General features: G+C 47.1%; 1 protein-coding gene across 1 annotated transcript in view; it reads left to right on the forward strand.

Moving 5' to 3' along the window:
- The window catches only part of LOC128719085 (putative transcription factor SOX-15), a 56,810-nt gene that overhangs the window by 12,900 nt on the left and 20,207 nt on the right, over positions 1-23,703 (forward strand). The window contains exon 2 of the mRNA XM_053812706.1: positions 14,882-15,519. Coding sequence (XP_053668681.1) covers positions 14,882-15,519 — 638 coding nt within the window. The remainder of the gene's footprint in view (positions 1-14,881; positions 15,520-23,703) is intronic.

Consider the following 23,703-nt stretch of genomic DNA (forward strand, 5'->3'; position numbering starts at 1 on the left):
GGGTGGACAGATTTTTCTTGCCGACCCGTTTTTTTCTTTTATTTTGTTGAGGGTTTTGTGAGATCTCCCCCCCTCCTGAGCAGATCGGTGAGCAATCGGTTGGCTGCTTCCCGTTTGGAGCCGTCCCCTTGGAGGAGAGCGAAGGACGAACGAACTGCAACAGGATCAGGATCGTTCGGGGCAGTTTGTCGATCGGGCTGCTGCAATCTTGGCCACGTTACCTTTCCAGTCTTTTCTCTCTCTCTCTCTTTTTCAAGCTGATTCTTCACGCGGCAGCAATAAGGGCTTTTCGTTGGGAGATTGCGATCTTTCTCCTCCAAAAAAGGGGACCCCAAAAGGGTGGAGCTCCTGCGGTCCCTACCCCTATCCCCCCAAGCAGCGATAGGAGCACGAATGGCGAGCGTTTGCGCACGCGTTGCGACCATTTCGCTTATTGGCAATTCAAATAATCGTGCGCATTCTAACCTCCCTCCCCTCCCCCCCCCCTCCTTCCCCTCCCACTTGCGGGGTGACTCGCGGGTATGCTTATTGCCTTCTTATTATGCTCAGAACCTTGTCCACGGTTCCAGCAACACTGCCCGCTCGTACCGTCATGGGCCATGGGTGAAAAGATTGTTCAGCTGAAGCCGGGAAGCGGCTTCCATTCTGTAATCTCCTTTGAAACACAAATCGTCCCAACCGGCCCCGCACCGGCCCGGTGTCATCTGGATGTTGTGTCGCCCACAATCACCAATACCGGCCGGGGTTGGGATTACGCCGGCCGGGGTGCATCAAAAGCGCATACGCAACTTCGATCTTGCTTTACGTCCCTTTTTCGGACCGTATCGGACGGCCAACCGACTATCCCAGCGGGTATGTAGATGTGCGCACCCCTTGCATACATATCCATACATCGGGCGAAATGGTTCGTTGCGCACCGGAGCTGCACGAGCATAAATCAATGCCGTGTGACATATATCCTTCGGATGTCAGGCCAGCTATTGCTACTCCTTTTCTTTTGCATTTTTCCACCCCAAGATCCTCCCTTCGCACGAGCTTCAAGCTTCCCGTCTTTTCCGAGGGGGGGGGGGGAATGTTGGGTGCCCTTTTTTGGAGCATTGATTTTTGGGTTGGTTGGGGTTTTTTTTTGGTCTGTTTCTTAGTTACTTTCTTTCGTATTTATTTTTCCTGCGTTGTGTCCTTACCGGTTACAACTTCAGGCGGGAAATGTTGTTGTTGGTCGGGTTTCAAAGTGGCCAATGATCAATGGACCACGCTGCGAACGATGCGAACGGTGAGGTGTTCAGTTAAGTACGGCATACAACGCCTGAAAAGAGTTTAGTCAAAGAGTAGAAGCGATAATGCACGAAGGAACATCAACATCCTGCGTTGGAGTTTAAATCTCACTTAGAACTCCACATGCAGAGAGCTCAAGACTATTGTACCTTCAAGTACTTTAGGTTACTTGGGAATTTGGTCTTGGGATTTCTGCTTTTGTTTCATAAACTGCAGGTTGTTGATCGAATATCAATCTTGAGCTTTATTAGACCTTTTGCCTTGCCTTGTCTAGAAGTCTATTATTTCAGGGATTCCGAGACTTGGTTGTGGAGTTGGATGAATAAGTCTTTCGTCCAAACGGGATTTTGTACCAGTCTTGCTGTGCCAAGACCCGCTCATTTACCACCTGAGATGCCTTAAATTTGTAACATCTTCAATTGTTTCGCTTATTTTAAAAGAGTTCTTAATATCCTGAGAGAGATATCCTGTAGTTGCGGACATTCGTTGATTTTAGTGACTGCTCGCCGCTAGATGTCGTCTAAATTCAGATGATGTTTCGATACCAGCCTTGTCTCTCTACCCAATACTGCTTCCTCCAACTTCCAACAGGGCTTCGTAGGGGTTGGGATTTCTGATTTTGTTTAATAAACTGCAGATCGCCGATTGAGTTTGAATCTTGATCTTTATTGGATCTATACCCAAAATAACTCTTTTGGCTTGCCTTGTCTAGTGGTCTGTTATTTCAGACATTCCGAGACTTTTCTAGTTGTGGAGTTGGATAACTAAGCCTTATATTTGTAATATCATCAAACTTGCCTTATATTTGTAATATCTTCGATTGTTTCGCTAATTTCAATAGAGTTCTTAATATCCTGAGAGAGATAACGTGTAGTTCAAGAGATCCTGCAGTTGCGGACATTCGTTGACTTTTATTTACTCGTCACCAGATGTCGTCTAAATTCAAATGATGTTTAGATACCAGTCCCTGTTCTTGTCATTCCACCCAATACTGCTTCCTCCAACTTCCAACAGTGTGGCGTCTTATAAATCTAATCTAGTACGTCATTGCAAAACTGGTATGAACTAGAAAGTTATTAAGCGAAAGAGATAGTCAAGCTACATGAAGTAACCCAGTCCAAGATCCTCGAAACAGTAATAGAAAATGAGACCTAAGACAGTTGCAAATCATGCACAAGTAATGTCGAAAGAAAGTGATGTTTGCTCTCCAATCTTAAGATCTTATTTTGGTCATAAATTCTTGAAACCCACCCAACAAAACGCAATCGGAGGTGAACTTTTTATTTTCGCAGCAATAAATAAGCTCTGGCGGTAGATAACTTTACCGGAAGCATATCGGTTTCAAATCTCAACCGATAAGTTCGCCACCACTTGTGGTCACGCAAAAACACCGAAAGTCGTCACACTTGAAGACGAGAATCAACATCAGAGTAGCCTTTGCTTCCCGGGGCCCGACGGTTGGCAATAAAATATCGCTCAAGCGCAACCGTTCTCACCGGTATTCGTGATTTCTTTTCACATTCGAGTGGATCGCAAACAGTGGTGTCCGACCTGGGCGCTAATCTCACCACTCACGGCGTACCCACTCGGAAGTACTGATCGAACCGCGAATAGGGGTAGAAATTAAGTATACACTACACACTCGCACGCAGCTCACTCCTCTGTACACTCCGCTCCCGAACCGCCCTTTTAATCGACTGAAGTGGATATCGCAAACGACGCTTATGCGTTCGATTGCGCACGCGAATAATCGCTGCGCCAAAAGTTGCAGCTGGACGTCAGTCAGAATCACATTTCGAACGGTAGAGTGCAATTTGGTAAATTAAAAACGTTACGAATTTCATTATGTCCCGATGGCATTGTTTCCGCGCGGCGAAACAGCATCCGTGAAGGGAGGGGTGTGTTTTTTTTTTCGTGGCTCGGATGTTCCTTCAGAGGGAAATGTTTGGACGCTTTTGAGAACAATGTCGATAAACAATGGTTACCAGTTTGTCGTTCCATATGTTGAACGCGTAAGAAGTCAGCAGCTGACGGTGCGCGAGACATTGGAAAAATCTTATCCTAACCTTTAACCTCTTCCAGCTTCCAGCGACGTTTTGCGACGGACGCCATTTTGCAACCGAGGGAAAAGCACACACGGTGAGCTCATGAAGTTGTCGCACTGCTCCCGGCCGAGATCCGTGAGGTCTTCCGGTACTCATAATTAGAAAGGGGTTCCCGCTACTGGTCGCATTCAGTTTTCCAATCGTGTTGTTATTTTTTCCCCATCATCTCGTCAATTCGTACTATTATTATTGCGAGCCCCTCTGGCAGCCGGGACGTCCCGCTGGGTTGGTTTGCTTTTTTTTTTCTGCTTGCTCCGGTAACCGGGAATGCTAGGGCTGCCTCTTGATTCCCCGGGGTGTTCCATTATTACTCGCTTACCGGCACGCAAATCGCGCATTCGCACGCAGCAGGACGGACGCAGTGGTACGCGGCAACGGTTTGGAGAGTGTTTGTCATTTGGCTGTGGCTTAATTGACCGATCGTTCGTTGCGGTTCTCATGGTTGCGATTGGTTGGCAGTCGGTTGGGTTTTTGCTTAATTCGTTGGTTTTTGTTTAATTCGTGCAACATTCGTTCCTGCATTCGGAAGAGCGATAGAGGGTTAGGGCATTTAAGCATTATTAAATTACTGTAAAATGTGTCGTTCTTGCGAACTGCCGGTAATTGAAGCACACTCACATCAACTCCAACACGTGTGAAGGCAATCCGAATCAATCGTAAAAACGCATTATAAAACACCCATGTGACAAAAGATCGACTTCCGGCCTCGGTGCAACACCACCACGGTACTCGCACAGATCGCGGAATGAAACAACGACCAGTTCCATTTGTCAATCATGCTTCCTTTTAATTAATCGTCCACCTAATGCCATTCATTTTCCGGCCCGACGCGCCTTGTTCGCTAGGCGGCAGGTCGGGCACCGGGCTGTGCACGGTCACAAATGCAACCGAAGTGCAGCGAATTGTTGCACTGTGAGCGGACGACGCGAGCGGTGTAATAGCCTAACCTCGCCAGCTTGGCTGTGCACGGTGACGATTGGACAATCGACTAGATTCCGGTACGGGGGTTTGGGTTTCGGCGAGATGCCGCCCAGAGATTAGGGAGCCCGGTGAAGCCCGGTAGCGTCTATTGTAAGCGTTTGTTGCGAACCAGCGCGAGTTGGTTGAGGTGCGAAACGGAATGAAATATGTAGTACTGATCGAATTTGATGCTAGGCTATGTGTAAGCAGCGCATAAAAAGTTAGTAGTTGCATATGCTGTTGGTAGAAAATAACAGAAAACTTCACATACATCTGTATAAATTTTACGTTTCTGGACAAAATATATCAGAAGGTTCCAATAAATCAATAATAGCATTTTTCTGCTTTATTTTAAGCTGTTTGGTGAATTTTATCAATTCAGTCATAAGCAAGATTTAGATGATTTACAGTGGTGGCCGTAGAAATATGAAGGTGATTTAATGAACTATATTTAAATTAATTGTTGATTGTGTTTTAAATGTTTACTTTAAATTGTCAATTCATTCATTCAAGTTGTTGAAATATGTTTCCTAATGTATTACAGTTTACTTTACTTGATTACAAGTCTAGGTTAAATGATTTGATCAATAAAGTCATTTCCCAAGTTATGCGAATTCGCGATATGCAAATCTCAAAATTTTGACAGTTCGTGTAATTTTGTATGTGGAAATAATTATATTATTTTTCAAAAATTAAATTTTTCTAAAAATACGTTACATTTTAATATTAAAACATAAATTTTGGATAAACATTTACTCTAATTGTCGAAATAATCGTAAAAATATCAATTAATAATGTGCTTCGTAACCGGATAAGAAGAAATCGATAACTGAATACTAAATATAAACGATATTATAAAGTAAATTCGAGTACCGCGAATTTCTCCATCACGCATTATTCGCGTAACTCGGGAAAAGATTGTATAATCTGACTATACATGGATATTATAAGGATTTACTATGACATTTATTTATTTTTGAACATTTATTTATTTTTACACGTTACAATTGTTTGGCAATAAAGTCTTTTTCAAAGCTACAGGAACAAAATGTTGATTTTTTACAGCTTCTTGGCCGCTTCAAAGTCATATTTTTATAGGATGGATGGAGATGGAGCTTACAAACTTATCGAGATCATTAAAATAACATAAGGTTTTCTAAAGTATGCGGTTCTGAAATAAATGTTGAAGTTGTCTTGTTGGTTTTTTTGTAAAAAAAATGCAAATTAGTCGTACTGCAAGAAAATATTTGAATAATTTAAATTAAAAAAATGGAAAAATGTAGAACAATACAACATTCAAAATTGGTTTTAACTTAAACGATAATAACAGAAAATCATTTAGTTAAAATAACCACCATAATACAATGTTTGCTACATCAACTGTAATACATCAAATTACTTTAATAGATGGCCTTATTTCATCGACCATCACTGTAATTTTGAAAAACAATTAGCCCTACTTTGTGCATTTGAATGATTAGTTTTTATTGATCAAGTTTATCAATTATCCAACCATGCTTCAATTTGCATCTCCAAAGCAAAACCTTTGCGATCCATCAAACTATTTGTTCTTGATCGCTTCGTACAAGTGTCTTACACCTTCCCAGCACGATCATGCCTCCACCTTGGCACAGTTCTAGCACATTGATCTATCATGCTCTCCGCGTGGAAACTTTCGTATGTTTGTGTGGTTGTGTTTGTATGCGATAGTATACGGTACGGTATTTCGACATAATTAAAATCGCTTTACTATCGAACCGACGCCACGCGAGGAACGGGCGTGCGGGAGTAGTGGCGTAGAGAAAAATAAACTATTTATTTGTGCTACATAATTTGCATTTTCATTTGCAACGCATTTGCCCCGTGCTGACCTCTGTGAGTGATGAGGGAAAAAAGAAGAAGAAAACACACCAATCCAACCGTCTGGCAGTACGGGACCGTCGAGTGTTCGGTGCGGAACAGGGCCTCACCCATAACAGAATGGACGCGCGGAGCTTCGGTGCGTACCGATGGGCATTTTAGCGGTGCAGGCAGTGGGATGGAAAGAAATTGAAAGAGACGGGATGCAGAAATGGAATAGAGATGCTGAAATCAGTTTGCTTCGATGGAGCGGCCCGAACGTCACCGGACGTCGTGATGCGTGAAGGAACCGAAGCCATCGCTCGCCATCGGATGTGAGCGATGCGTATCCGTAAGGTGTGGTCGAAAATTCCTCCCCCGTCCCGTCAGGTAGGATACCGGTTCTCAGTACGATCGGTCTCGCTTTTCCACCGTGACCGGGCGGGAAAACTGAACCACAACCCTACCCACCAATCCAGTCTGTGATTGAACTGTTCTTTCCAACTCCACTCCCTGCGATCGTCTAAAGTGCGGATCGTGCTCAGCAGCTACAAAGGGAGCGGACCGGTGAGCGACGGGTGGGGGAAAAAGGAAACGTTTCCTAATATCCGATTTGATGGTCGGTGGCCCGGTGCATAAATCATAGCCACGTCAGCAGCAAACGGAACATGAAAATAACAGCTGTTTGGTGCAATATCTGATGCATAATTTACGCCGGACCCATAGCTCAACCGGTCCGGGGGTTTTGTATTATTTATGCGGCAAAGTATGTGGAAAATTTGTAACATCATCCAAATGAAATGGGTATGATGATGATGATGATGGTGCCCGATACAAGCGGATGAATGTGTGCCAGTTTCGAGATGAAGTGGATTAGGCAAGATCAGGTTGCAAGGTTGTTAAGTCTAATCAGTTAAAACAACACAATTTAATTGAAATTGTAAAGTAAGACATTCTCTATTAGTTTAGAAGAATATAGAAAGGTAAAGGTGGATAGAAATCTGACACAAATCAGAGAATATCTTATTTTAAACTTCAAAACTGTCGGATGACTTTATTTGCTACAAAGCAAGATCAGCATCAGTAAACCATGTTGGTGTTTCCTTCATTAATTAAGGTATTACACAATTATTTCTCAAATTCCGCCTAATCTAAACATCAAGAATGGAATGCGGATTCCAAATGAAAATTAAAATAATTCATGTAAAATCCCCTACATGCCAGATTGACATGACGATGATGAAACTGAAATTAAACGCAACCGTACATGACGGGCCGGTTGGGAGGGAAACACCACCCGCAACATTAACGCGCTTGGCAAACGTTTTCCGGGAGAAAGAACATTGGACCGCATGGTTGGTCAAGCACGGCCAAACGTTTCTTTGTGCGGCCATTGGGGCTCGTGCGGGACTCACGAAGGAAAATCACACCCAACCCTAGCAAAATGGGTAGCGTACCACTTTTCGACTTAGGGAGCCGTTTTTCCGCGTACGCGTAATTTATGATAAACTGAAGAAGGAAAAAAAAACATCATAATAACAGTGGTAATGGTGTACGAAAACAAAATTAATGACAACGATTTTACTCCGTTCTGATGTGTGCGGCAGACGAAAAAAAAGTACTGGGTAGTGCCTTACGGGTTATGGATGACTTATGCCTGTGGATGTGGTACGACCCTCGTACATGAGGTGTGCTATCTTCCGACGCACCGAACCGAGAATCTTGAGGTCCATAAATAGTGACATTAAACGGGTTGGCCACAGCCACCTATCAGCAGCGTCACGGGGCCGTGAAAATCCACCGTGGGGCCAACCAATATCCGGCCTGGTCGGCTTAGAAGAAGATCCCAGGTACTGCCAGGAAGCCTTCACAGCTTGAAGGTGATAAAAATGGTGGGTTTCTGGTACGGAGGATGATGTGGACAATCATCGCCTGTCCACTGGTTGAAACCCACAATCAGACATGGCACTACAAAGACAAAAAAAAAGTGGGACGCTTGAAGTCATGTGTGATTTATGTTCGCTGTAGGCTTTTTCATGGATGGACGCGATCGCCGGCGTGCTACTGCTGGTTGTGGTCAATTTAGTCCGACCAATCCAATCGGAACCGTACCGGATGATAATGAACGTGCTGGTAGAACCGGTGCCGAGAGCGCACGACGGAGGGTTCCAGAGGGGTTTGTTGACACGGTTTTAGCACCTAATTTAACAGTGATTACTATTTCACAGCTGGCTACTCGCTGACCGTGCCGGGCGTTCTAGCACAATATGAAGCAGACGGGTAGTACCGTCAGCTCATGAAAATTTATCACACATACGAGCCGTGAAATGAGTGTCGCCACTTGCGATAACAACACCAAATTGAGTGGTTTTGTTTTTGTTCCATTCGGTATGGAAAAAAAGCGTAGAAGCACCGAACCAGAGGGAATCAAGATGGCAGTGAAAAAAGCAAAAAAAAACTGAACGCACCATTTACCGATAATCACCACGAATGTCGAACGTTTTTTCGTTTTTTAGCCCGTCTACTAGTGCGCACCGCCACCGGACACCGTTTATCAACTGTCACTTTTTTTTGCTGCTGGTGTGCACTCTTGATTGTCATCGATTTAGTTGTCGGCGGCGGCCGATTGACATTTGTCATCGCCGTTGTTGTAACAACGTGATGCGATGTTTTTGTTCGGTGTGTTCGACACACAGACGATCGATCGAGTCCGTGTGTACAGCGTGTAGTACATTCAATACCTGACGAAACAACGTGCGAACAGGAAAGTCCGGCCGGTTGTTCGAAACTATTCCAACACGTGATAACAGGCGGCATCCTTTTCGATTATTTAACACGGCACGATCGGCGGGAAAGCTTCAACTGGCGGACCAGGCGCCACCCAACGTTGAAGAAGGAACCTCAGCAGTCCTATCAGCTAACACCAATCAGCTTTTGTCGTCGTTGTCGCCGAAAGTCACCAAGTGTGCGGCAGGTATTTTGGCGAACCTGTCGACGGTAATATGTGAAGATATTCCGCCTCATCGCAGACGCATATTGCGATGTTCCGATCGAGATGCGTCGGAGTTTCTGCTTTACGCTGTTCATTGGGCTTTTCAGTTTTGTTTTCATAATGACGTTTGGTTCTGGTACTGTTATGTCTGCGGAGGATTGTCATTTTTGGAGTCACCGTACGATACCGCACGGTCGGCATACTAATCAAGCTGCAAGCGATGAATAACTGCGAGAGTTCGTCCGCGTTCGCTCACTGCGCAAAGTTTAATGCCGGTTCATCAGGTAACATCAGATATTTGTGAACATTTAGATCCAATTTATTAGTAAACGTATGGAAGATTTTCTCGCAAGGGGTCATAACTATTTAAAAAACTTCCAGTAAAGCGGGGCCCCCGGATTCGGGCAGCTAACGGTTGGGCAAAGAGACCATAACCAGTTCACGGTAAGGTAAATGTGTTTCTCGGACTCTGCACGGTTGTGCCGCGCTGTGTCAGTGCGTGGCGTTGGATGTCACGACTTTTTTACAACTGTGACATTCGTTCCCGTAGAGCAACATCGCCGGGTTTCGGTCGGGTATTGCTGAAGAAGCTAAGCACCAGTTTACAAGATCTGCTGCCCGTAAGGTTCGTCTTAAGATATGGATCTAGAAGATACTCTAACACACAGAACCTTCTGGTAACAGCGGATTCGTCTTTCCGAAGCAGCACGGTCACAACTGGGCAACCCCCAACCGAGAGCAACCAAGGCTCGGTATCCGAAATCGGTACGGTTCCTTGATCTTTTTGCGCATTTGGGTTTTGTCATCTTTTTTTCCCTCTGTTATTGCCCCGTTCTAGAACGGCCACAAAATGACCGCTATAAAGCGCCGTAATATCCCTGCTAAATGTCTTTGATGGTGTCCTTGGACCGTGGATGACCCGTCGCACCGTTTGATGCTGCTTAAAATTTGCCGAAAAACATTCTGCCGTAATAGTTTATGATCGCTAAAGCTTAAGCAACAAACAAAAAAAAAACACATCGCTAACCGTAACAGCTGAGCCTTTGGAGCGTGTTTGCGATGTGTACGGGGAACATGTACCTTTTTACCTAGGTCTGTTACCTGCCGCGTTGGGGGCCGTTTTGCGGGTGTTGGTTAGAAAGCGAGCTGGGGAAGCGACAACAAAAACACAAAACGGGATGATTTGTAGCGCATCCTATCGCCGGGACGGGATCTTGTCCGTCGGCGACAAAAGGGGCAGATTTCGGTGATCCATCCACCCCGGTTGATGGATTCGACGTACCGATCGTCGCGCTGTACGGTGCGACCCCAGTCGACACGGCGACCCGGGAAGCTTATCGGTCGTTGTCGATCTCGCTTTTGCCCGTGGGCCGAGGGTCTAGCGTTGATGGACGGAGCACTAGCGTCACGTTGGGCTTGCCGCTGTTAAGATGACTTCAGATGCGAGGCTGCTGAACCACGGGCTGGTGAGACAATCAGCGAACGGGATGGCTTTCCAAGAAGGACGTGTACCGTGAGGTCCCGTTTCGGTTGGCGTGCGTCTTCATACACTTTGATCGCGCTTTGGTCGGCAGGGTTATATAGGATCCGGCTATTTCAATAAAGTTGTCGATCGACCATCTTGCAGCTACCGGAAGGTTAATGTGAATTGATTTGATAAAGCGGAAAGCAACAGCACGAGCAGATCTGAAGACATATCTTCAAAACATTTTCAAATGTCACTCGGCCTTAAAGTGCTCACAGACAACTGATTGCTATATCACTTGGTGATGTATTGCTTCCTGGTCAAACTCCAATCGCGGTTGATGCACTTAATCCCCCTAATTTCCGTTCGTCAGTCTCCCGAACTTGAGGGAAGAGGAGAAAAAAGTACACCGTGCCGAGCCTCGTTCACTTCATCAATCACTGGCCAGTGGGTTTTCCAAACGCTACTCCAGAAGAAGGCCCAACAGCCGGTTCCATCGATGATAGTCGTTCGCCTTTCGCGCCGTTCCAGATTGCAATGGGCCGTCATCGGGTACGAATCAATCATAATCGACGATGTGAAATTTGTCACCTTCCAGACGCAGTACGAGCCGGGACGCCGTTGACGCCAGCGATAAGACGCGAAACGATGGCACATGATTTACGGGAGGTTCCACCTCCAGCGTCAAGGCGGCTTCTGCTACGCTGCACCACCTACCGCACAATGTTGTGGTGATTTTTACAGCTCATAAACATTTACTGGCACACACTGGCAGAAATTTTTCAAACAACCAAAAGAAAAACAAAAACCGGTTGGGAAAGCATCGACTGTCGACCGGAATGAGTCATACAAAAACCCGCGCGACGCAGGGCTTTGTAACCTCTTTCGCTGCTTAAACACATCCCAAAACTCGAGTTGGCATGTGTTCCGTTGCAATCAAACGGTCGTCCGCCGAAAAACAGGACGTGCTGGCACGTGCGCCGATTTAACGCTTAGCTCGTCGTACCGTTAGCGCGTATCGGAACCAACTCTCACTCTCTCTCTCTGGCACACGCGAGGAGGTCAAACTGTCGTTGCAAGTGTCGCACGTGCGCACGAACGTCACGGGATGACACGATTTCGGAGGTGGCTCGATGGTGTCGGATCTGTATCTGGCCAGCGGTGTTGGGGCGTGTTTCGGGTAGCCTAGAGCTAGATAAACGCAAAGATGCCTCCGCGTCTCTATGGGCGAGATTTGATCCGAATCTCCAAAAATGTACGCACGGTGCGTACGCGATCAGGGATGTCTCCGCGACAAAACGCTGACACGTCTGGACCATCGAGACGTGACATCGGGTTTTGGAAGGTTTAGGTTAGGTAACCGGACAACTGACCAGCATGTACGAGCATTTCGCGCAGACACACGTGGGGAGTGAATTCCACGAACTCGGTTGGCGTAGGGAAACCGTCCAACGTTCGACCTAGCAAGCTGCCCATGTCGTAAACTGAGAATTCTCATGGCCAGAGGCCAAAGTTCGTACCTTTAGACGTTGGGTTGCTGTTCTGTTTATTCGAGCAAGGGTTTTATTACGCCCCGAAAAGAACAAGAAGTGATGAGCGGCGAAGCGTAACCGACGAATAAAACATGATCAGCAGAGAAGGGGTTAGCTAATTGTCACGGTTGCTACAGTGTAAGGCTTTGCTTGGAAGGAGTGCCTCACAACATGCGCGTACAAGAAGATGCTACACATAAAATGTATTATTTTGAACGTCCGAAATATTGTAGTATTTAGACGGAAATTGTCTCACACTGTTGAGGAAAGTACAGAAGCGACTGAAGAGGGGATTCGCCTAAAGCGTCGCATATCTTCACACCAACATCCAAGAGCCCAGTGTACGCCGAAAGCATTGTCATTTTCACTCTTCCAATGTAAACAAAGCGACTACTCCTCAGCCATTCCCTCTCAGCCTGCTAGATCTGAAGATTCCCCCGAACGTAAAAGGGTGTTTCCCATTGTCCCACCGGAACTTTAGAACATCGTTCGTTTGTTTTGTCTCTTTGCATGTGTGTGTGTGAGTCGGTGGTAGTTATTCAAAAGGTTACAATCTCAAGGACGAACTTTTCCCTACCGCCAACAACGGTAAGTTCATTGTGCCGCCAGCTGATCCATTGTTTGTTTCCATATAAGAAAATTGAGCCGACCCAGAGATGGATTGTCCCAGTGGCCCGGTTTTTCCTCCCTGTGCTGTGCCCGTGCCGGTGAGAATGTTTTTCGGGTTGAGGGTGCCGGGTGGTGGAACTACGGCAACCCTTACTACTACTTTGTGTCAAAGCTACTCCCCGAATGCTCCCCACGGGTACCCACCCCCGGGTCCGGGAAGGTTTTCGACCAGGGTTGAGAACAATTGATTATTGTATTAAAATTACCCAAGCCCGCACGCCGGGTTCTCCGTCCCCAGACATGATCTTTGTCTCTCACACGGCTGCGTCGCTGATCAGCTTGTGGGGGGGTGTGTTTGAAGAAACTGGTGCGTTTTGCAAAATCGTCACCACACACCCCGGGTACCGGAAGACTAGAAGAATTTGCCAGCGAAACTAGCGGAGACAGCAGGTGTACACCAACGCCTTCCCAAAACCACGTGCGTCCTGGGGGGGGGGGAAAAAAGCATTCTTGCCATCAGCTGGACTTTCGGTTTCAGTCGGGCAAAGGGAGGCAGGTTTTGGGAGGCCCTTTGTTCGGGAGACATTTCTCATGCCAGGTTGGCAACAGATGGACGAGATGGGAAGAATCGGAACAACAATCGTCTGAACCGATTTGATGCCCTCAAACGCAGTAGCCATCGCAACATGCAACAGGTTCGACGAGGTCTGTAAACTTTGAACCCAAAAGATTGCTGCCTCTTTGAAGCTGCTCCAACCGTCCCACATTTACTGACACACCTCACACACACGCTAGAACAATACCCTCTCGGAAGTGTGAAGTGTTGGCTTTGGAGGCAAATAATTTGGATGAGAAATTCTCAGAGTACGCTTCCGGTGAGGCAACACCGTGCGGAGCAGGGCGAGAACAAAGCCACAACAAATGCCAGCTGATCGAACTAACTGGCCGGACATTTGGGGTTCTTGGTACCGGGTGATCCAGGTGAACTTGAAATATCCAAAGTGCCTTCCGACGGCGGGCGGGATGGACACCTCCGCCGCTCACTGCGACTGGTGGGTGGTTGAATGATCCACTTCCCATGAGTGAAACTGCTTCGATTTGCATTGCATTGTTGTCTGGATGGCGCGTGGTCGTGTGCTCAAGCTTAGCTCTGGATTGTTAGCACACATGACTTGGGATGCTCTATCATTTGCATATAAGGAGACGCATTTCTCTGTCATGTCTAACTTCCAGTTACCTTTTTATTTGTAAAACTTAGTCTTGCAAATCTACCCATAGAATTTCAAAACATCAACAATTACTTCTTCCAACAAATCCTTCGAATTCTCCAACTGTGGGCGAATTCTTGAAGCTTCTATTGGCCAAAACCCAGCTTACCAATTCATCTTCTTCGAGTATATTCTTCAATATCTTAAAATCAAACAATTACTACCGATCAAACGAAACAATGTGCAGATACCGTAAACGTACAGCTAGCGGAAGCTAATATCGCGGTTGTTTGTGACCGCTGTCACGATGTGCGATCCGTTCGTGATTTCTCGTTTCTGGTACAATTCGCGAGTTCATGATCCCGGGGTGAGCGGCACCCGGGGGCACCCCTGCGGGGCGGCATCGTGAGGATCATCTGCCTTCGATACGCTGGACAAATTGGGGGACCAAACCTAGGGCCATGTCGACGGTGTGTGTGTGTGTGGGAAACGTGCTGTGGGGAACGGTCGACGGCACTGTTGGTGGTCCTAGTGCGTTATCTAGTGGAGCAGCTCAATGTTTGCCAAAGCCACGAAGTGAACCCAGCCGGTGAGCAAACATGGAACCGCTTCGGTTGTAGCTTCTGCTCCACACGCCGCGGTAGCGGTGGTGGTCGACCGTGTTTGGGGAAGACAAGCACGACTACCGACGGCGACGTCACCTACCGTGTGACCCATATCGTTGCTTATCGTTAAGCTAACATGTCTCGGGAATCGGACCGATTGCTGCAGTTCCCTTATGGAAGCGGCTGGCTATGTTTATACGAGGTGTATCTTTTAAGGCTCTTTTTTTGTTTATAAAATAATAATATAAAATTGAACATCTGGTTATAACAATCTTCTCCTTTTTGTTACAGTTCTCCTCAGCATCAACCGCAACAGAGCTACCATCGGAACTACGAAGAATATGTCCATCCGATGCAGCAACAGCAGCAGCAGCAGCAGCAGCAACACAATCCGGCGGCCAGTTCGCCCCTATCCACACTCTCCCAGCACGGCAGCATGTTGGCACCGCAGAGCCCCAGCATGCTCGGGGGCAGCAATGGCATGATGCCTTCGCCGCTCATGCAGTCCCACTCGCCGCTGCTCTCGTCCAACGCATCCCTGCTCCAGTCACAGTCACCGCTGCTGTCCAGCTCGCCGCTAATGAGCCAGTACAGCCCCTACCATCATCAGGATGTGCCGATGCCGACGATTCTGCCCCAGGACGAACCGGGCGGTGGTGGGGGTGGTTGGGGCGGGTACGCCCTGACAGCGGCCGGTCCGTACCAGAGCGAGTTCTGTGCCTCGAACTATGGGGTGCTGCATCAGCGGCAGGCGTACGGTGGTCCCCACGGTCCGGGCAAGCTTGGACCGCACGGTGGACTCAAGAGCGCCAAGGAGGCGCGCATCCGACGGCCCATGAATGCGTTCATGGTGTGGGCCAAGGTCGAGCGGAAGAAGCTGGCGGACGAGAATCCCGATCTGCACAATGCCGATCTCAGCAAAATGCTAGGTAAGTCCGCAAGCCGGATGGATTAAGCGATAAGAACATGGTGCTGGCGGAGGTGCCGGTGCTGATAGTTTATCGGGGTAGGTCAGTGCTCTACCAGGTGGTACATTATCGTGGTGGGATGGTGTAAGGTAGTTTATTTATAGCTTTGGTTCAATTTTTAGGCTACAAATGGCGCTTCTGGGTTTGTTTTGTTTGCGACCAAGCACTTGAAGATGTCAATGCTATCGAGACATTGGCTCGTCTAAGGTTGTCCGTAGAGCCGTCGCCTATTACACAATCCCCACCAACCGAACCGCACAGATGTCGACATCCAAATCGCGCAGTCATTATCAGCCGATGGCGCAGTCGATGCTACCACCAATCAAGCACTCACTGCTCTCATCTGTCAGTGCACGCTAAGCTGACCTTACGCGAAACCAGCACGGCATCGGCCCATGTGCCCAATCAATGACCAATCAATCAGTTTAATCACCAAATTTAACCGTGCACGCTGTCCCCACAGCCGCAAGCACTCTCGTCTCGCTTGGTGTTCCGTTTTGGGGGGTTTCGCTGCGCGTGTGTTTTTTGTTTTCCTTCTTCAAACCCTTTTTACTTTGCACCAGCGATAAGATTACGCGCTTCGGATGACCATTTCGCTGACCGGTGTGCGGTCGTTATAGTAGGTAGCAGCAGTAGGCAGGGTCAATCTTATCACGGACGATAAAAAACCATTACGTTTCCACTCGCACCATCGACATCACCGATGTTACGGTGTGAACTTCATGCTCGATTGGGTGTTTTGCAAATAAGGCGTATGATAAAGATGGAGCAAGGCTTATAATTGGATTTTCAAAGTTTTTCGCACTTCCCCGGCTGACTTCGGTGAGTCAAGCATACTCGGAAGGCTATTAAAATTTCCCAGCCAGATACGGATCTCGCTCGCGCAGTAGAACTCACGCTGGTGGAGTTTACGCAATCGGTGACTCACTGGCACGCACAATGAAGAGCACGCGAATCTAGCATTAAATGAAAATCTGTGCATCTTCATCGAGAACAATTTCCTGTTTTGCTCGCGTACCGCTCCAGCAGGCGGTCGCACGTGGTGTCCGCAGGTCGATCCGATTGATCGGAATTAAATTGAACGACAAATTAAACATTGATTTGTCATTTGGGGGTTGGGAATTGAATGGAACTAGGGAACGCGGGCATGCAGCGTCCGATGAGATGATCTTCAACGTGACCACGCCTAGACGAGCAATTGTCATTCGGCGCACAGGAAATTGTCACAGGAATGTCCGGCGCAAAGGTGCAACGGGTTCAATACCATTGACGCACAACGCGTTGAGTAATTTGGTCGCTACGATGACAACGGCAAAATAACCATAAACCATAAACCGTAAACCATGGGATGGTTTTATAATCCCAGCCCCAAGGTTTAGCAGCTTAATTAGATAAGATTAGTAAAATGGTTTTTCGCTTCGGATGACGAATTTGTTTTCGGAAAGTGGTTTACCGATAAAGATTGGCAAGTGGCAGCATGCTGTTGACGAACGGACTGGTTTTGCTATAAAAATGTGCTATAATACTTTTTTTTAGTGTGTGTATTTACATTATCTTGCTGCCCGAATGGTTCCAGTGGGCGAGAATGTCGTGGCTCTTCGAATCAAACCGGCCATTTCCTTTGCAGGCAACAAACCCATACAAAGCGGACGTGTTGGGGACCGGGAGTTCGGTTCGAAAGAAGCGGTCCAACCGAAGACATCGATTTGCACCGAACTCCAATTAGGGCTAAAGTGTGCCGCATAAATTATCGGCTCGCCTGGTGTGTTGGTGTGTTCGGTTTATTTACATCTACTGGAAAAGCCTCAGTGGTAGTGGACGCAGTAGAAGTGCAAGACAACAAACCTCGAGAGGCGAAAAGTACCCTCACGTTGCAAAACTGCAATGGAGTACATCATCCCGGTGCAGCGATTGCAAACCGTGCCATTCGATTGGCGCGGGATGAACGAGCAAACGAACAGAGCAACACGACAACGATCCAGCGGGTCCGGTTGTTGATCTTGAAAAACAGCGAAATCTTCGCGGTGAGCTTTGCCGTATCGCTCATTTGTTCTCGTGAGATAAGATGAGATGAGATGCTGCGAGTGAGAAATCGGCAAACGGTGAGCAACGAGCGCTACTGTCTCCCTCGCGCACGCTATCGCACCGAGGCCACTTTAATCCGGTGATCTCTCTTTTGCCGCGTGCGTGAAAAATCGGTCTCATTCTCAGCGCGCACCGGAAACCATAGTTCCCTTTCTCGCTCTTCTCACTGCTCAGCCCAGGTCGCCGCAACCCGGGGCGAAAAGCAAATCGGCCAATTATAGACACCGCCCTCTTTTAATTCCGATCCGATTGGTTGATTTACCATAATTCCGTCGCAACCGTGCCCGTTGCGCTTTGATTTTGTATCGAGTGCCCATTTTCTGTGCCGCACGGGCCAATCCGCGCACACGGTGCGGGTTCGTCGCTTGTGCCGCCTCGCTGCGAGAGTCTTTCGTTTTTTGGTTGCTTGTTCGCCGGGCGGGCACGGTGGGGTGCCGGTTCCGTGGGGAGGGCCGGTTTTCTGATTACAATTTTACAGCCGCTGCAAAATAGCGCGATTTACACCGCAGTTCCGCGGTGGCTGTAAATCAGATTGTTTACAAATAAATCAACCATCTTTTGGCCAAGTCTTGCGGCTGGCGTTCGTTTGGAGTTGGAACGTCGCCTCAAACCGCTGTGTGCATACAGGTCGGTGTCGCTGGCACACAAACATTCGTCAGTTTAGTCGCTCCGTGCGGATGTGCAATAAATTGTGCTAGTCGTGACGCGATAGTAACTATGGCAACCGAACTAATGAGGATACCGTGCGGGGTTTATAAAAAGGGAGCTTGTGATCTATAACTAAGCTACCGGTAGTTATTATATTTTACGTGTCAGTTGGATTGGATGCATGAATTATGGATTGCTTTACCCGCAAGCCGGTGGTTATAAATGTTTAAACCGTTCTTCACTCTGCCCCAAACGATTGCGGCCCAAAGATGTACTCTCGCGCAACCATCAATATTGCCATGAGCGTAATGCAACCGCCTCTTAACCTGTCTTTTAAGACCATTAGCCACATTGCGCCACCATCGCTGGCGCGCAATCGCATTTTGACAGCCTCGAAAGTGGTCCAGTTTTCAAAGCGTAATTATCGGAGCAATTTTACTGCAGCAACAACGGCCGCCAAAAATGACTGGCTGCCTTGGTACGGGTACTGCGCAGCACCTTAATGATCGAGCGTCAGTTTCGTGTGTCCTTACCCACCCCCCTCGAGCGGCTCCACCGCGCACCGGAGGCGATGCACTTAACCGACGGTGACGGGCATCAGCAAACCGCGCCAAATGTAGGGTGGCAGTTTGATTTGTGCCGCATCTTCGGTTGCGGCTTTCGAGGTCGATTTCACGGGAGATCCAATCCGTGGGTTCCGATGCTGGGTTCGCGGTGGATAGCATTGAAACCAATCCATCCATCACCGGGTTGCAGACAGGGGGATGTTGCGCGAACCGTACTGAAAGCTGGACCGAACGCAAAAGCAAAAAAAAAACAACAACAGAAGTGACTCGAATCATCCAACCGATCAAGCGACATGCAAATGAGCTTTTCGGTGTGGTGGGTTCGCACCGTGGGGGACGGGGACGGAATGTGAATGATGGTGATGAATGAATCTCCCTCCCGGGAGCGAAGCGAGGATAGGGCGGAAAGAAAACGGGGAGAAGCAACACAAAAAAAAACTACATCACTCTAAACTGATCAACCTAAATTCTCGTCATCGTAAAGTCGGGTTGGGCTTTAAAGAAGCAAAAGCGGAGGGTAAAAAAAATAAGCACACAAAAAGCAAACCACCTCGATTGCTGCTACAAAATCGACTGTTGCGCCGTGGGTGCAGTTTGGGGAGCACATTTTCCACCGGTCAGCAGAAGCGGCAATGCCTGAAGCCGGAAATGACGATCCCTTCCTTTTTTTTTTGGGGCCGAAGCAACCAACCGCGAAGCGTGGCCGTTCGGTTGAGGAGGATGAAGAGAACGATAGGCGAGGCGGGGATTAAAAAAAAAGCAAACCCTGCAGTACCTTCATTCCAGCCAGCACACTTCCCGACGAGCTCGTTCGTACGATCGTTCGATGTCATCAAAGTTGTTATTGCACAAGCTGTTAGTGCAGTGGAAAGGCAAAACAACAACACAAACTATACGTCGCCCAGCAAATTAAGCGAAGGCAATCTAAGGTCGTTCTCGGGGCCGCTCGGTTGGGGTGTGGGTTCCAATGTGCTGGCTGACCTGATTAAAGATAAATCACCATCCCTAAAATTTAATTGAGATTTAAAATTAAAACTACAAGCACACTTCAAGCCTGCCTATTGCTTGCTGCAGGAACACATAACAGAAATATCGGTTGATTTCCAACAATATTCCTTGCTTTAAACTGAGTAAGTACGTTGTTTATTTGGGTGCCTTCAACTTCAACTTGAAGCTGACTTCAAAATGAAAGTCTCACACATGAGTTGATAATGTCAATAACTGATGATAAATAGGGTTGTGCTTGAATAACCTTTTGGGAAGAGTTATTCTTTCAAAGACTCAGGAGAGACAAGATCTTGAGAGCAGATCTCGTTCCGAAAGGCAATCTCGTCCTTCTCAAATTGGCGTTTGTAAGCAAGATGAGACTTATCCTTCATTTTTTCCAGTGCATAATCTTTCAAATTCTCGAAGCGATTCTCGAAAGACTCGTGAATAACTCGTGGTGGAGCTGAAGATAGAAATCTTGCCAAAATCCACTCAGATTTTGTTGACGTCTTCTCAAACTTATTAACCGAACTCAATTCTTTATTGCAAAAATACTTTAAAAGTGCATTAAATCATTAAACTTAAATCATTAAAAGAGTCACGCATCTTCAGATATTCATGAATAAGAAGCCTTCGTAGTAAAGATTCAGAGTTAGTTGAAGAATCATTTGACTTAATGATTCCTGAATCAGATAAACCATAGTCCTACAAAGGTTTCTTACTTCGAGTGTAGTAACTTGTTCTATTGCTTAATTTACCACATTGAATGAATTATTTGATTATTTCTTTAAGCAACCATTTTAAAGCCATTTCTTAGACTTTTTCACAAAACCTTCTATTTTAAGCGTATACTTTACACAGATCAAGCCGTAACATAAAGCTTCCACGCCGTAATGCACCTTAACTGAAGTAACTTCCCAAATGGCAGCAATTTTTCATGGTTTCGTTTGTGCGCCACTGGTTCAGTGGACGCTGCTTTACGTCCGACTCCAACTCCAAACAGTTAATTTAGTTTTTCATTGCCCGTTGCCAGTCGAAAATGGGAGGCATCGACATAAAACACAACCTCGCATTGCCCAACCTTGCGAGCACAGCCCACTTTCTTGCCGAGACGCATTGCGAGTGTGGAGCGTACAGGCGATCAGCTTCCAACCTTGCAGAGCTCTCTTCCGTTACAGGGGGACTTAAGGGGGAAAAATGGGGGGGCCTTTTCGAGTTTTGAAATGGAACAGATTTTTAGTACCCTGCTACTTTAGGTCCCTCTTCCCCCTTGCCTCAGCAGGGTTCACTAATGAACGACAGATAGACACCCCTTCCAGCCAGTGTGGAAAGATAGACACCAATAATTGCTTCGACGAAATCGACCACCTCCGCAGTGAAGATTTTTGGATTTTTTGTTGCTGTAAATCTTACCTCAAAATGGCGGCCCTGTTCGAACGGTTTCGAGGTCTGGCGTGATTGCCTGTGGTGTGTGTGTTTTTTTTCGCTGTTCGTTTAGCTTACAACCTCCTCTCTATCACCTTCATATACGTAACCGTAGACGAAAGCCAAGATCAACCACCAAAGCTGGCTGGGGGGGTTTGGAAAAATAAAAACCCGTATCTAAAACCCGTTCACGGCGGTTGGCGCTAATAGACGGAGCCATTCTCATTGGCTTGAAATTAAGTTTCATGTGGAGCTCTTCTAGGCAGTAGACGACAGCTAAAGCAAAAAAAGATGGTTGCCGTAATTAGATTTATTTCGTTCGTATAGCCGAACGCCGAATGATGGCGACCCCGAAAAGATCGCGTTCAATTGTGTCGGAAGGGAACGCCGATGCGTCATTAGCTTTAATGACAAATGTTGGCTTCGTTTCGAGCCGTGAAACCGTGACTAAAAAGGGGGAAGGATGGCATTAACATTTATCGACATCAAGTCGGCTTTTCGGCTGCGGGGTTTGATTTACTCCGCTTGCGTCCTCAAGCAGCATGTCATCAACAAGTTGCGCGACGCGGTTAATTTAATCGCCTGTTTTATGCCGTTCCTGTAGATGGAGGTTATTAAACAAGATTCTTCCAAGAAGTGGTGCTCGTCGGCAAACAGGCATAAAACTCCTTACTCGGCCGCTTCCTAGATCACGGTACGGATTGGCAAAATGGTGCAAACATGTCGATGCGGTGAAAAATCATTCGATCGCACTCGCACGATCGATCGGCGTACAAAGTATCATCCCGAGCATTGTTAGCGAGCACATTTAATGGGCGCAATTGCGTTGACGAACGCAGCACCGAACACACTGCCACACAAGGCAGTGGGCACTGGCATCGATCGATCGATCCGTCCCGTTTGCGACGTCCCGAAATCAACCGATTGCACACGGCAGATAAAGCTTACGCACCCGATCGATGATTTACAAATCCTTCCACTCGTTTACATTCGCTATAATGGCCCAACAAAACAAAAAACAAAAACGGGAACGCTCCCTATCCGGCTAGACCGATCGTCGATCGTATCGTGCCCCCGGGGTGTTGTGCTGGTGCTGGACGAGCTGCCATTTTGTCTCCGGACCTTGGTGGGTCCGAATTTCGATGCGATTGCAGCCTCCTTCCAGCGCTGCAGCGACGCGGAGTTGATGGATGGCATCGGTGGCCACGATGCACCACGGCCGAGCACGTGCACTGGTTTCGGTGTGCATTTTAACATTTCCGTTGACATTTATTGCATCCGTTCGCAACAGGGCTGGAGTAGGGATCGAGGCGCGCCAAGGTTGGCGGCCAGACCTCTTCGGGCGATCTTGTCGATCTCTGCCGGTGCCGTCGTGTATGGGGAAGCAAATAAGACGGGGACGGTGTTTTGCTGTGCAGATTTATTTGTTCTGCGCTGTGCGCGAAGGACGGTGGCTGAAGGATGGCCAAATGATGGAAAACGACAGGCTAAATCGATGCTTTATGCGCGACGCTGTATAGCGGAATAAGTCAACAGTTGAGTTAACAAGTGTCATTTTATGCTTCATGTTTGCCGTGCTATTCTAGCTTCTATTCAGTCAAGTTTAATAGTAATAAACTGAAAGAAATGAATATAAATACAGTATAACAGTTTGACTTAATGATGGTAGTCGACTAACTTATGTTCACCTTTATCTGGGCAAGCTATTCGTTTCGCTACTGGCATTCGATGGGTTTGCAAATTTTATTTAAAAATGGAAGAACTTTAAGAAATTGTTGAAATAGACAATAACAAAACCGTCACACATAACTAACACATAAAAAAAACCTTCGTATCACCCAAATACTATCAAGTGTCCATCCTATTCCACCCTATTTGTAGTAAACTCTCAGGACCCTCAGCTAACTCCAAGGTTCTGCGCCGAGGAGTTGGTCAAACTTGTTCACTCTTCAACATGGTGCTAGAGAGGACCAGCTACGACTCCGAGGTAGTAACTTTGAAGATACGATACAGGCACAGAGAAGTGACGTGCAAATAGGTAGACCACACTTTTGAAGTCCTTCAAATTTTCCTGTCAAAGATCAACGTCGATGTTGAGATACGTGCAAGAGTGCTTGCTGCCAACTGATCTCTCTGCAACTTGAAGAAGCTGCGAGTATTCTTGGTCTTTTTTATTGTAACAACAACCTTAAGAGGCCTGCCATTTCTGGCTTTCTTAGACTTTATTTTCCCAAGAGCCGGATGGTCGGTCTACCGAACGGAGATTTGGTCTAGATGAGATTTTGGTTCGGTCCTGCCTTGTGAAGATCGACGCCACTCCCAATACTCCACCGGGCCGCCAAATTTGCTGCAAATCTGAAGCTGCGAGTATATAGATCCTTTATAGTTCTGGTACTCACAGGTGCCTCTGAGACATTAACGATGTCTAAAACGG

This window comes from Anopheles marshallii, chromosome 2 (assembly GCF_943734725.1).
Source record: "Anopheles marshallii chromosome 2, idAnoMarsDA_429_01, whole genome shotgun sequence".
NCBI lineage: Eukaryota > Metazoa > Arthropoda > Insecta > Diptera > Culicidae > Anopheles > Anopheles marshallii.